The 16,021-nt window shown below is 36.2% G+C and overlaps 1 protein-coding gene across 4 annotated transcripts in view; it reads left to right on the forward strand.

Annotated features, from left to right (window-relative positions):
- Nucleotides 1-16,021, forward strand: part of PHKB (phosphorylase kinase regulatory subunit beta) — a 250,538-nt gene that overhangs the window by 51,030 nt on the left and 183,487 nt on the right. For all 4 annotated transcript variants that reach the window (XM_064382997.1, XM_064382996.1, XM_064382998.1 and 1 more), the window contains 2 exons: nt 4,243-4,350; nt 8,429-8,509. In XM_064382997.1, the coding sequence (XP_064239067.1) occupies nt 4,243-4,350; nt 8,429-8,509 (189 nt within the window). The remainder of the gene's footprint in view (nt 1-4,242; nt 4,351-8,428; nt 8,510-16,021) is intronic.

A 16,021-nucleotide genomic window follows, 5' to 3' on the forward strand; every position in this document is an offset into this window, starting at 1 on the left:
TTTTGAAGTAAAATCATGACCTAGACAGTCTCCCTTCTCCACTTCTATTGATTTCTCATCATAAAACACACTTCCAGATGTATTTTCTAAAAATACTAGCTAAGAGATATTTTAAGTTTATTATGAATTTGAGTGAATGCATAGACTTTCCTTGATTTATTTACAGAATTTAGAGCAGTCTGTTTTCTGTGTTTTATTGTCTTGACACTTACCTTAATGCTTGCGTATTAGTGTCAGCTATGTTTTACCTCTTAGTGTGCACATACCTATTCTCTTATTTATTCTCTTTTATAATTCTGCTTACAGAGAGGCATTCAGAGTTTTTCAGAGCTGATTCAATCTGCAGTTAGTTTGGAGAGTAGACATTTGCTTTATAATAGGCTATAAATTTTGCTGTATCTAATTATCTACTTAAATTTTTTTTGTTTAAAATGCTAGTTTCTAATTAATGAGAAATCATTAAAATTTTATAAAATTTATTTTTCCAGGATTCCCTTATGAGAAGATTTTTTTTTTTTACCTTTAAATGCATGTTTTAAGGCTATAAGTTAAAAATAGATAACAAAATACTAAATTACCTTTTCCCAAATGATAAATTGTTTATTCCCAATTATGAAAGTTTTCACAAAAAATCTAAGCAAAATACAAGTGGAAGAGGCATTATTCTAGATTTATTTTAGTCTAGAAAATTTTGCTTTAATTATTATCTTTATTTTTACTTGCCAGATGCCAGAGTCGTATAAAATACTAATTAGCATCCCCTTGTTTTTGACTTCTTTCAAGAGAACTTTTTCTTTGTAATTGACATACAGCATGCCCCATTAATTTTCAAAGCTTATAATTTGGACCTAATTTTTTTCTGAAAATTTAAATTACTTGTCTTTTAATGGCTTTAAAACTCAAAATGCACTTATATAATCCCCCGTTTGAGCATCTTTAATCATTTAGCAGTTGCTTTTCCCCTGACATAGTGATTGAATATAAATTGTCTACTGGATCCTTGCATGTCTTCAAGACAAATGACAAACACTACCTTGTTAACTGCAGCAGTTACTTTATTAAAGTGATAAAACCTTATCCTTTTAGATCTATATCAAGTGGTTAAAATGTGTTTTGCTTTAACTTTGCCTATTTTTGTATTGGAGCTCAGAATAATATTCAGGACTTTGAGATAATAAAAGAGTGACCACATGGATTTCTATTTGTGTGGGTTCCTAATACTGCCAGCAGTTTCAGATATTGCGAAGGGATAGCTGTCTTCTCTGAACACCGGATGACTTTGTCACTTTATCAATAGAGAACAAACATGCCTAACTGTACCCACTTTTTAGATCCTGATTACGTACTGATAGGTTCAGACTTTTATTTTGTTGATTAGGTTCTTTAATCATAGGGAGGGCTGTGTTTGTTTGCGTAGGGCTATTGGAGATAGTAAATATGTAACATCTCTCTAGAACAATATTGCCCAATAGAACTTTTTATGATGATAGAAATGTTCCATATTACTTTTGAGCAATACGGTAGCCATAGTGACATGTGGCTATTGATTTCATGAAATGTGTTCATTGTGACTGAGGAGCTTAATTTTTAATTTTATTTAATTTTAATTAATAGTAATTTAATTTTAATTAGTCCATGTAGCTAGTGGCTACCATGTTGGACAGCATAGCTTCTGGAAGCTTACAAGATACTGGGACTCTACAGGAAAACTTTATCTACTCTCAACACTTCTGACACCAAATGTAAGCATTTTCCACACCAAGCAGTTCTCAAATTTGAGACACCAACTGGGTGTTATACAGCTTATTGCAATTCTTCCAGTAGTGACCTGGAGTTAAAACAGATCTTATAGGTTAAGACTCAGTCCCACAAGACTACCCCCGAACCCCCCACTTCAGACACCAATTAGAAGTAGTGGATGCCCTGGTTACCCACGATTCTCTCTGACCTGGCTACAGTAATTCCTCAGCTTCAATAATTTGTGTTCAACAACTCACAGAACTTGGGAGACACTTTATTTACTATTACCAGTTTGTTTTTAAGGATATAAACTGTTACATGTAAATTTTTGGTGCCACAAAACAAGTAGCACTTGAATATAAATTTTCTCTCAGCAAGGCAACTTTACTTTCTGCAGAAAGGGTACACTCGCCAGCAGTTTGCCACGAGAGTAAACTGAACAAAGGACACAGCACCATTTATATCCATTTATATCTAACACATCCACTCTACTACTGTGTTCTGATTCCATTGGCTGGAACTGGACCTCACAGGCTAGGCTGCACCCAGTTGGCTAACAGCTTAAAACTTTCCTAAATAGGTAAAGGCAGAGGAGAACAAAGGAAAAAAGGAAGTAAATTGGGGAAGTCTTAGAGAGGAAAAACTAATTCCAAATAAGGAAGAGGAATAAGCTATGATCTAAGACTTGCCTGGGCTTGTACAAGCATGTCAGGGCAAATGTCTAGATTGAAGTGTAAAAACTAAGAACATTGGATATGCTTATTTCTTTATTATGACTAACAGCTATTCAGGAGTATTAGCAAAAGGTCTAGAGTAAATTAACTTTTAAAGAAGCTATTATTTATAATGAACTGAGAGGAAAGCTTTGAAGAGGATCTTTTATTAATTTTTATTTTCTACATAGTCAAACATCAAATAAAGTGATAGAAGGTGTAGAAGGCCCCAAGCACAGGAGTGTTTGTCCCCGTGGAGTCTGGGGTGCATCACCCTCCTGGCATGCAGATGTGTTCAGTGACCCAGAAGCCCTCCAGACACCATCATCTAGGGTTCTTAGAGCAATCATGTGATATAGGCATGATTGATTAAATCACTGGCTATTGGTGATTGACTCAATTGCCAGCTTTCCCTTTCTACACTTCCCCTGAAGTAAGGTGTGGGAGTAAGGAGCTGAAAGTTCCAACCCTCTAATCACTTGGTTGGTTCCTCTGTCAATCAGTCCCCCATCTTGAAGCTATCCAGGGACCTATCAAGAGTCACATTATTAGCAAAAATTCAGGTATGGTTGAAAAAGACTTATATGAACAAAAGATGTTCTTTTTGCCCCTGTTGCTCAATAAATTCTAAGGGTTCTTGGAGCCCTGTGCCCAGAACTAGGAAGGTAGACCGAACATGTATTATACAATATCACAGGGAGATACACACACTAGTACAAGTACAAAACAGGAAAAACAATTGAGTGACAACTGCACTGATGTGGGAGTCCAGAGGAAGGACTTTTGGTGAGGGTTCAAAACGTGTAAAAGAAGATTTTTTTAAGATGGTATTTTAAGAATAGGAAGAATTTTTTAAGATGGAGAAGAAAATGTAGTTCTATATAGTTTTGTAGTGAATCGAAACAAGGCAAGATTGCAACCACTTAGGTTTTATCATCATTTATGTCTCTTATTTCTCTTTAAAAGGGAAATAAATCATTGCCTTTACCTAGAGCTATATATCTTTCAATTCATTTTGGTTTTTGTTCCTATTTATCTCAGACTCCCAGGAATTAGCACAGTACTTGCCACATAATTGGCATCCGTAAATGTTTGCCATGTTGAATTGAACAGGCCCTAAAGAGGTGGGTGGGTTTTTTAGTCCCCAGAGTTTTTCTGTTGGATTATTTTGGTATTTACTTATTTTAAAATGGTAAAATTTAATGTCTAGCTAATAAATAATGGTGTGGCCTATGTTCTTTTAGAATTAGTGCCTTAGTAATGAGAGTACAGTATATGTGGAAGGGGAAATGAAAGCATGTTAACAGTAGCATACATTAAAATTTGTGAGCCTTAGAGAAAGAAATCATATTTGAATTTTGAACACTTATTGAACTACAATTGACCTGTGATACTTTTTCATTATGAGTGTCATGTAGGCATTTCCAAATAACAGCATAGTGGAATACAATCACTGAAATCCTGTCTCACAACATAAAGCAGAATTTTACTCTAAAATAAAATAAGATACAAAACACTGCAAAAGCCATTGCTGCTACATTAACCTGCTCCATACTACACCTGAGTTGCTATGCATGTAAAACATCAATTGAGAATCATGTTAACCCTATTAAGTTAGACATTACAAACTTTTTGTATTCTTTCTTTAGAAAAGGTAACATTTCTGCTTTGTTCCGTCCTCTGCCTTAGCTTGTTCATTGAAAAGTATCGTGAAAAATAGTTTATAATCTATAGTCTTGGGTGAGTTTGTGAATTACAGATGTTATTTAACTTTTATATTTCATCCTAGGTCCAGCAGTTTAAGCAGGATCCACGCCCAACAACATGTCTTCACTCTGTTTTCAATGTGCATACAGGAGATGAATTGCTCTCCTATGAGGAATATGGTCATCTTCAGGTAAAAAGAGATTATAAATTTTATTCTCCTTGTATTCTATAGCATAAAACAGTGATCCCCAACCTTTTTGGCACCAGGGACCAGTTTTGTGGAAAACAATTTTTCCATGGATGGCGGAGGGGCTGGATGGTTTTGGGATGAAACTGTTCCACCTCAGATCATTAGGCATTAGATTCTCATAAGGAAAGCACAACTTGGATCCATAGCATATGCAGCTCACAATAGGGTTTGTGCTCCTATGAGAATCTAATGCCACTGCTGATCTGACAGGAAGCAGAGCTCAGGCGGTAATGCTCACTCACTACCACTCACCTCCTGCTGTGCGGCCCAGTTTCTAACAGAACATGAACTGGTGGCAATCTGTGGCCCAGTGGTGGGAGACCCCTGTCATAGAAGATTTGAGGCTGTTTAAAAATAATTTTTAAGTTAGATTTTATAAATTGTTCAAAATAGAGGTATAAAATCAACCCTGAAATAGAGAAGAAAGTGAAATGCCAGCCGCCAGGGCTGAGTTAATTGCTGCAATTGAACATTAAATCCAACTGAATTCTTGGTCCTCAAGCAAAAAGGGTAAATGGATAGATTACAATATTATTTCTGTGTAAAAGAAGGAAGCCTACAATTCTTTTGGTGACAAAAATTTGTATATGTTATTAAATTTAGAAGAATTTCAACATTTAGGAACTAGGGGAAAAAAGACAGTTGACAGTGGTGTAATAGCAAATTAGTTTTGTTACACAGCAGTTCATTTCTTTTTTCTTTTTTTTTTTTGAGATGGAGTCTTATCTCACTTTGTCACCCAGGCTGGAGTGCAGTGGTACAGTCTCAGCTCACTGCAACCCTGCCTCCCGAGTTCAAGCGATTTCTCCTGCCTCAGCCTCCTGAGTAGCTGGGACTACAGGTGCATGCCACCACGCCTGGCTAATGTTTGTATTTTTAGAAGAGAGGGGGTTTCACCGTGTTAGCCAGAATGGTCTCTATCTCCTGATGTTGTGATCCACCCACCTCAGCCTCCCAAAGTGCTGGGATTATAGGCGTTAGCTGCCATGCCCAACTAGCAGTTCATTTCTTAATGTATCAGCCTTCAATAAAGCTAAAAAATGCCACTGAAATGTAATTCCAAAAGGTGTTTTTGAAGTTCATAAATTTTGTCTTATATAATAAATTGTATACCTATGATTAGAACACACTATGAGGTTTATATTTTGTTTTCATTTTTTCCCCTCTCACATCTGTATATTGTTTTTTAGCTGGACATTTTGTTATCTTGTTTCTAGGATACAAATATATTCTATTTATCTTTAATCGATTTTCTGCTCATGATTTGATTCTCTGTCTTTGGGATAGAATACTTACTATTCATATATTCCTTACTAAATTAAGAGTATCTCCTTTTTTAGTCCCTCTCTAGAGATCTGAAATGTCTTACTTTAGTATGTCTTCTCTAAACACAGAAAGTGCAGTGCTCTCATTTCTATGCAGCAGAAACTCTTGTACTTATTTGTAAACAGTTCCTTGGAGAATTAGTGTTATATGAATATGTAGTTTCCCAACCTTAACCTTATAACTATAACATAATCAGATTTTATGTGCTTTGCCTTGATAAATATGTCTGCTGTCAGAAATAGGGTTTTTCAGAAGATAACAGCTCATTTATTTTTGTATCCCAGAATTCAGCTGAATGCTTCGCACATAGTTGGCCTTAGATAAATTTTGGTCAACCTGTTATGTGGTAGGCCACTTACAACTTGCCACGTACTGACATTTTCTCACAGAAGCATCTCAAAAGTCAGAGCAGAGAGCTCTTAGAGGTGTTCCTGTAAAAGGCTGCCCATAGGAATGAAATTTCTTTGAAGTCATTTTTGACAGGCTAGTGTCAGTGTTGTAAGAGAACATCTGGGGGAGCCTGGCAGTGGGATGAAACCCTTCTCACCATGCAGCCATGTTTTAAGAATAGTCACTAAAAAGTTAGTGTAAGTCTAAAAAACCCAAAACCAGAATACTGCATCTTCCTGTGTGTCCCACTTGGACCTTGACAAGACCCTGACACCCAATGGACTCTGAGTGCCAGGAAGTCAGGAGACACCCAGGATCAGCCTGGTTCCTGAGCGGGCCTCCAGCAGTGGCAGATCCTGGGCTGCTTTGCCCAAGGCTTCCAGGGCACCAATAATTTTCTGCCCCAATTTTCCATCTGTCACTCAGTTGGGCTGGAGGAGAGTCATGGGAGACATAGCCACTCTGGCTGTTAGAGGGTGATAATAATCTATGTTAGAATTCTGTGGGAACAAAATCACACCCTGCTTTCTCTTTGTTTTTAACTCAGGATTACAGTTTCCTGGCTGAGTGAAGTTTTTCACTGCCTTTTTTTTCTTATTATTTAATAACAGTTTTATTGAAAGATAATTCACATAACATGTAATTTACCTATTTAAAATATATTATTTGATGGGTTTTAGTACATTCAAAGTTTTTCAACCATTATCACTACCAATTTTAGAACATTGTCATCACTCCTCAAAGAAACGTGTACCCATTAGGGTGTAAAAAAACCCCTTGTATTCCCTGTATTCTCCAAAACCCCCCAGCTCTAGGCAGCAACCAGTCTTTCTGTCCCTGTGGATTTGCCTACTTTTGGCATTTCATATACATGGAATCATATAATTCATTATCTTTTTGTGACTGGCTTTTTAAATTTAGCATTGTGTTTTCAAGGTATATGGGTCAGGATTCTCCAAGGGGACAGAACCAGTAGGATGGAGAGAAGGACAGAGAGAGAGAGAGGGAGGGAGGGAAGAAGAGGTTAGAGGAATTGACCCACACAGTTTGGGAGACTGAGAAGTCCCACAAGAGGCCATCTGCAATCTGGAGAAGCAAGGATGCTGCTAATGTGGCTTGGTCCACATCTGAAAGCCTCAGAACCATAAAAGCCAGTAGTTTAACTTTCTGTTGGAGAATGAAGGCCCAAAAGCCTGTGGGGCTACTGAAGGAAGCCCTGGAGACAAAAGCTGGATAGCCTGAAGTTCTGATGTCCAAAAGCAGGAGAAGAAAGGTATATGAGTGCAAGAATTCACCCTTCCTCTGCCTTTTTGTTCCATCTGGGTGGCCCCCAGTCAATTGGGTGGTGCCTGCCCACTTTGTGGGCAGATCTTCCTCAGTCAGCCAACTCACATGCCAGCTTCCTCCAGGAACATCCTCACTGATGCACCCAGAAATAATGCTTTTCCAACTGTCTAGGTATCCCTTTATCCAGTCAAGTTGACATCTAAAATTAACCACACAAGGGTTGTTGGTTATGTATGTTTCCTGTTGTGGTATGTATGTTTCCTGCTTCTTTACCTGAGACAATTCACAGGTCCCATTCAGGATTCTGTGAGTATCCTTTTTGTTAAAGTGGATAAAGTTGTTGTTTAGATCATAAAATATCTATTTTTAATCACTAAAATAATACCTCATTTGTTCATAAAACTAATTTATTTGTAACCATGTTTTAAAATGTATGTTATACCATTAACATTAATATGTTCCTGCAGTTGTTTACAGAAATTCTGTATTTGCTGAATATAAGGCTGTTTTCAAGATGCACTGACTATTGTTTCTGGTGTACTGGCATCATCATAATGTCTTGCTTGCCAAATAACTTTTTTCGTTTACATATATTTGAGATGGATAGACATTTATACTGCTTGTGGGGCAAAAGTATTCCAAAGTAGAAGTACTTTAGTTCCAACACTTGAAAATAAATCTTAAAAATCAAATGATGTATTCTTTTTTTTCCAAAGTCCTTTTTGCCTTGTAAAGAAAAGAAATGATGTAGAAACAGTTGTTAACAGTTTTATTTGAAGCCATTTCCCTAATCCAGTGTTATCCATGACAGTGAATTTGAGGATTTAGAATTTTACATACAAAGCTGGAATTTTATTATGAACTAAATTCACAACACCTTTATTTCACAGTAGGAACGGAAATAGTTTTATGACACTGTTAGAGGAAATGACTTGTAATTTTAGCCTTAATTAATTAATGTTATAACTTGTTTTGGTTGCTTCCTTTAACCTTTTAATGTTGTTGTTTGTTGCAGATAAATGCAGTGTCACTCTATCTTCTTTACCTTGTGGAAATGATTTCCTCAGGACTTCAGATTATCTACAACACTGATGAGGTATGATTTCCCCAAATTTTCTAGTACTAAATTTCACCTCTGAAAATATCTATTTTTTCTTTTTTTTAGTTTTCACATCTCATTTTTAGTTTCCGAAAAATGAATTCCTATTACATTTATATAATCAGATAATAGAGGTTAACTGTTCAGTCAAAAAATCTTTATATCTACAATACATCACACTTTTAAAATGAACACAATATATAGCAGATTGTAAAACTTGACTCCCATGAAGGCTCTATTTTAGGTCATCTAAAATAAAAACATGTAACTTTTAAAAATTTTTAGTAACAATGAAAGCAAAATAGCATTTGCAGATTTTCTCAACTATTGTCTTTTTTAAATTAACATCATTGCATTTTGTAACTTACCCTTTCTAAAGTAAAGAGAAACTTTTATCCTATTATATTATTTTTATTTGTAGGATCTCAGTAGGGTTCTTCATGCTTTTCAAAAGACAAATACCATGTTCTTATTGTTATTAGGAAAATTGTGAAGAATTCATATCCCAGAGATGAGAAGCATTTCTTTCAGAGGCATTAATGCTTGAACAAACACAAAGGCACACGGGCTGACATACTTTGAAATGTGCCACAGTGGGAGCAGAAAGCTTTTATTATTTGGTACATGCAGTGAGAACTCTGTGAAAGAGTAGATATACTATATATGCTTGTTATTATTCCTTTCCTGTGATCCATACAAGGAGAACAATTAAATCACACACTCAACACCAAAATCATCATTGGACTGTGCTGAGGGTGCTGTGAAATAGGTACATGTAGCCCTGCCCTCTAAGTTTATACTCTCATACCCCCTTATGAGTTTATAATCTTATACAATAAATAAATTCTATTTAGAAGTGAAGATAAGTAAAGAAGAAATTATGATAGTAAGAAATTAAGAATAGCCATTATGGTTTCTTCTATTTGATTTGTCAAAGAATTCTGTTTTCATTTTATCAGAATAGTTGTTAGTGTTTATAATATTGTGAAGTGGGATTATTCAAGCATTTGGGGTGGGGGAGGAGCTGAGAAACTCTTGTTTTAGACCAATCTTAAGGAGTATGCTAAAATATAAAACAAATAAAAGAGGCATGACTCTGACTGAGAAGAGGAGGCCTTCCAGAACCAGCCCATTTAGCTTCTCATTTTTTTCCACCAATAACATCTCCAAAGCACTGGGAGAAATATCCCAGATCCCTGTGGAACATGGTATGATAACCATTTACAATTAGTGGAACTAATATTGCTTGCAAATGCTTTCACACTAATGTTACTGGAGGTAAAATGATAGAGTTGACATTGCCTTAGTTAGCAGTGGCTTTGTTTTGTTCTCTCTCTCTCTCTCTCTCTATATATATATATATATGTAGAGAGAGAGAGAGAGAGAGAGAGGCTGGAGTGCAGTAACACTGTCTCAGCTCATTGCAGCCTCAACTTCCTGGGCTCAGGTGATTATCCCACCTCAGCCTCCTCAGTAGCTGGGACTACAGATGCACACCACCATGCTCAGCCAATTTCTTTGGTATTTTTTGTAGAGAGAGATTTTACCATGTTGCCCAGGCAGGTCTTGAACTCTTGGGCTCAAGCAACCAGCCCACCTCAGCCTCCTAAAGTGCTGGGATTATAAGCATGAGCCACCGTGCCCAGCCTAGTAATTTACTTTTAACTTTAAAAGTTTTACTTTTTGCTTTCTCATGTATGTCATAATTCATTTTATATTTTTATTTCTCAACTGCCATTTTTCATGAATATTATATTGCTTTAATCTTTCCATTTGGTTTTATATGACTTTAAAATTTTGGGATATTTTCTTTCTTTCTCAAACTACTTTTTAAGAAAATTTCTTATTTGTGGTTTTTTTACTACATGTGAGGTTTTTATGTAGCTAATTATCGGTAGCCTTCAACATGTACACTTAAAAATCCTAGAGTAATAAAACATGTCATTTCTGCTCACCATCTTTTTCCTTGAGATTCTATATAATGTATTGGATCGTATGGAGAGTCAGTAAATGGACCTGCATAGAATCTTTCAGTGAATGAAATTTCTTTCATCTAAAGATTTCAGAGATTTAATTCCTTGAAAAATGGTTTGACTTTGAAGCCTTTTCTTTTCTAACTGTATCTTTGGCTCTGGGTTGGCTAGTTCTTTAACGCTGTCACATCTTCAGTTTCTAGTTACATTCACATTTTAAGGCAATCTAAGGACCCAGGATGTCAGTGGGATTACCATTTATTTCCTTCTCTATTTACTATAAGATTTAAAAATTGCCATAATGCTTATTTTTCTTAGGATTGAAGAATTCAGAGTTTGGAGATATATGTATGCATGCACACACACACACACACACATACACATACATATGTAATGGAATATAGGTACTGCATTGTCTGGACTTTGGGGTTTTTGAGAAGCCTTTCTTTTGCAGCTCACCGTATCTTTACGGTTTTTCTTGTTTTTATAAACTTCGAATCTATACTGTAGTTCCTCTGGGAGAGGGCCATGGTCTTAAGGATCATGTGCATGCTTACAAAGGGACTGTGAACCTACTGAGTGGCCGTGCTTGCGGCGATGAACTTTGCTGGAGAATGTATTTCCTAAGGGCAGGAACAGAAGTGTATGCTAGTTTTCTAATGTCTTTCATTACCCACACAGGTGTACCATGTTTCCTTGGTATCAGTATTTCCTAGTGTCTATACAAGTCTTGCTGTGTACATTGGTCATATTCATTTTTTATTAGAAATAAAAACTTTTGAGAAGAAAAAGTTCTGTAGTTCTGCCCTTGTACTGCTGTTCGCTTTCTTTAGAGAGAAACTCATCATATATGTTAAACTTAGACCTAAATATAAAGTTTACTAAGTCAGTCCTTCTGTCTACTAGTGGAGATAACTTATTTACATCTGTTGGAGGGGGCAAAGTAATAAACTGCTACATGGTGTTCCATGTCTCATTTCATGACATTCTCCATTAATAAATTTTCTAAAAGTAGATTCATAGAAATAAGAAAGAAATCATTTAGAAGTGGGTCCAGAGAAACTTACTTCATTTAAAGTCAAAATACCCCCTCAAATTTGTATATCAATGAAGTTTTGTTTTTTGTTTAAGATACTTTTTTGTGTCTCTTATCGAAGTTCTTAAGAGCACATTTAGGTTGCAAACCTTATAATAAAAATTGTACCCAAAACTGTAGGTGCTTGTTCAATATGAGACCTGTGGGAGTCTCCTTTATGGACTCATGTGTCATTTACTTTTTATTTTGCAAAGATGTTTTCTACCATATGACCTAGCAGCTCTTTTCGAGTATATCATGTTTCAGATTGGGTGACACATGGAATTGCTCTCTGACTGTATTAGTCATCCTTTGCTGTGTTACAAACTGCCTCAGAACTTAGTGGCTTAAAAGATTAAACATTTATTGTGTCACAGTCCATGGGTCAGGAATATGGGAGCAGCTAAGTTGGGTGGTACTGGCGTGGGGTCTCTTATGAAGCTGCACTCAAGATGTCAGCTGGATCTGCAGTCATCTGAAGGATTTACTGAGGCTGGAAGACCTGCTTCTGAGATGGCTCAGTCATATGGCTGTTGGCAGGAAGCCTCAATTTCTCCCCAGCTGTTATTAGCAAGAGGCCTCTCCAACTGAGCTGCTTTGAGTGTCCTCACGACATGGCAGATGGCTTCCTCTAGAGCAAGTGATCCAAGCAAATAAGATAAAAAATACAGTGCTTCTTATGACCCAGCTTCAGAAGTCACGCTTATATAATATCCTATTAATTACACAAGTCAGCCCTATTCATTGTAGGCAGGGATTACACAAAGGCTTAGATACTAGGATTAGGAAAGATAGGGAGCCAGCCTGCTATTTTTAGCAGTGGTTTTTAGTTGGATTTTGTTAGAGATATTTTTTAAGATGGGATTTTTTTTCCTTGATACTAAGACTTTTAAAGATAGGTATTTTATTCTATTATTAATTTCTATTACTGTTTACTAAGTTGTTGTATACTTGTTTTCTCTTTAAAATATTAAATTATTGTCTGACTTTTATTTATTGTATGGAAACTTTTTGTCATAGATTCTACCTTTTGGTGGGAGGTGGTTATCAGGCTGAACTTGAGGCATTTCTATCCCAAAAGTTGAAACAAATAAATCTTCTATAAGTAATCTTAGAAGCATTATAGGGTATTCTTAGCTTCTGATTGTCATCAGTTTACACAGAGAAATGTTTAGTTGCTCGAAACTATTTATAGATGGTTTTCCTCTAAAAATAGAAAGATAACACTGTCCTTGTTTCTAAAATTATATGTAGCAATCGTAATAATGATTAACATTATATACAACTTACGTGTTGTCACTATTCAAAGTGCTTTGCGTATATAAAAACTCATTTAATCCTTACAGCGACTCTGTCAGGTAGGTACAGTTATTATCTTCATTTTATAGATGACCAAAATAATGCAGAGAGCCACCAAATGGCTTATTCAAGGTCACACATGTAGTACATGGCAGGGCTGGGATTTAAACCGAGTAGTCTCACTCAAGAGTTCATTGTCTACACTGACAGTGAGTGTTAGATCTCTGTTTAACCAGTACAGATATGTGTCATGTGGCAACATCATCTTCAAGCCTGGAAGGCAGCCAAAGAGACCTAAGGCTCACAGGTTTATTCATGTATAGTTGTTTGTATTTGTTCATGCATCCTTGCATGGATCATACAATTAATCTGATAAACATTTATTGAGTTTCTATAGTGGGCCAAACAGTGAGAATATAGAAATGAAAAAAGAAATTAGTCTGTAACATCGTACAGTCCGAATTATTGTGGGGAAAACAGAGAATGGGTGTTTTCAGTTTCTTAATAATATCCTTTGAAGCTCAAAGATTTTTTATTAATTTTGATTAAGTCCCATTTATCTAATTTTTTATTGTTGTTGCTTGTGCTTTATATGTCATAGGTCTTTGAACGTTTCTTCTAATGTGGTTTTGTAGTTTTTTTTTTTGTGACGGAGTTTCGCTCTTGTTACCCAGGCAGGAGTGCAATGGTGCGATGTTGGCTTACCGCAACCTCCACCCCCTGGGTTCAGGCAATTCTCCTGCCTTAGCCTCCTGAGTAGCTGGGATTACAGGCACACGCCACCATGCCCAGCTAATTTTTTGTATTTTTAGTAGAGATGGGGTTTCACCATGTTGACCAGGATGGTCTCGATCTCTTGACCTCGTGATCCACCCGCCTCGGCCTCCCAAAGTGCTGGGATTACAGGCGTGAGCCACCGCGCCCGGCGGTTTTGTAGTTTTAATATATTAGTCTTTGATTCTTTTAAAAAAATTCTTTCTGCATCTTTTATTTTGAATACTATGTTAAATGGAGCTTCTTGATTTTATCATCAGAATGTTCATTGCTAGTATGTAGAAATTTATTTGATTTTTATAAATTGATCTTGTATTCTTCAATCTTGAACTCGTGTTTAAGCTTTAATGGTTTTTATGAATTCTTTAGGTTTCTGTATAGAATATTATGTCACTGGCATGTAGTAATAGTTTACTTCTTCATTTTCAATATGGATGGCTTTTAAATCTTTTATTTGCCTAATTTCCTGGATAGATGTTCCAATACAATGTTGAAGATAAGAGATGTGAGTGCACATCCTTGTCTTGTTTCTGATCTTAGGGCAAAACCTTTTAATCTTTCATCATTACATTTTTTACCTGTGGGTTTTTTTTTTTTTTTTTTGAGATGCCTTCATCAGATTGGGAAAGTTCCCTTCTATTCCTCATTTCTTGAGTGCTTTTATCATGAAAAATTTTTAGATTTTTAATAATATTTTTTCTATATCTGTTGAAATGATTATGTGATTTTTGTTTTTTACTTAACTGATATGTACGACTTCATTGATTGATTTTCTTATTTTGAACCTACCGAAAATATCTGGAATAAATCCTACTTGGTCATGATGTATAATCCTTTTTAAATGCCACTGCATTCATTTCCTCATATTTTGTTGAGTATTTTTACATTGATGGTCATAATGGATATTGGAACACATAATGGATATCCATCTTGTGTTTTGCTGGTTTTTTTTTTTTTTTTTTTTGAGGCGGAGTTTCGCTGTTGTTACCCAGACCAGAGTGCAATGGCGCGATCTCGGCTCACCGCAACCTCCGTCTCCTGGGTTCAAGCAATTCTCCTGCCTCAGCCTCCCGAGTGGCTGGGATTACAGGCGTGCACCACCATGCCCAGCTAATTTTTTTTGTCTTTTTAGTACAGACGGGGTTTCACCTTGTTGACCAGGATGGTCTCGATTTCTTGACCTCGTGATCCACCCGCCTCGGCCTCCCAAAGTGCTGGGATTATAGGCGTGAGCCACCGCGCCCGGCTGTTTTGCTGGTTTATATGTGTGGGTGAGATACATTTGTCTGGTGTTGGTACCAGTGCCAATAATAGACTCCTAGGATGGGTTAGGAAGTGTTTCCTGTTCTATTTTTTTAAGGATTAATATTAATTCTTTAAATGTTTGGTAGATTTTAACAGTAAAGCTAGCTGGATCTGGGATTTTCTTTATGGAAATGTTTTTGATTACTATTTCAGCCTCTTCAGAGTTTCTATTTCTTCTTCAGTCAGTTATGGTAGTTTGGGTTTCTCCAGGAGTTTGTCTAATTTATCTAGATGATCTAATTATGTAATTTGTTGGCACATATTAGTTCATGGTATTCTATTTCAATCTTCTTTATTTCTCTAAGATTGAAGTTAATGTCCCTTTTTTCATCCTGGTTTTAATAGTTTGAGTGTCTTATCCCTTTTTTTCTTGGTCAGTCCAGCTAAAGATTTATTGATTTTTGTTAGTCTTTTAAAAAAATCAATTTTTGGTTTTATTTATTTTTAAAATTATTTTTCTCTTCTCCATTTTATTTATATTTTCTTTAGTCTTTATTATTTTCTTCTTTCTGGCTGGATTAGGTTCATTTTTCTCTTATTTTTTCTAATTTCTTGAGCTGAAAGATTAAATTATTGACTTGAGATCATTTTTCTTTTTAAAATAGAAGGATTTCCAATTATAAATTTGCCTCTAGGCCGGGCGCGGTGACTCACGCCTGTAATCCCAGCACTTTGGGAGGCCAAGACGGGTGGATTACGAGGTCAGGAGCTCGAAACCAGCCTGGCCAACATGGTGAAACCCCGTCTCTACTAAAAATACAAACTAGCCGAGTCTGGTGGTGTGTGCCTGTTAATCCCAGCTACTTAGGATGCTGACGCAGAATTGCTTGAACCCGGAAGGCGGAGGTTGCAGTGAGTCGAGATTGTGCCACTGCACTCCAGCCTGGGCGACAGAGCCAGACTCCATGTAGGAAAACAATAAATAAATAAATAAATTTGCCTCTAAACATTACTTATCTGCATCCCATAAGTGCTGATATTCTGTGGTTTTGTATTCATTCATCTCAATGTATTTTTTAATTTCTCTTGTGAGTTTTTTCTTTGACCCATTGTTTATTTAGCAGTACATTGTTTTAATTTTCA

Source organism: Aotus nancymaae, unplaced genomic scaffold, assembly GCF_030222135.1.
Source record: "Aotus nancymaae isolate 86718 unplaced genomic scaffold, 86718_ANA_hifiasm-v0.15.2.pri h1tg000030l, whole genome shotgun sequence".
NCBI classification, from domain to species: domain Eukaryota; kingdom Metazoa; phylum Chordata; class Mammalia; order Primates; family Aotidae; genus Aotus; species Aotus nancymaae.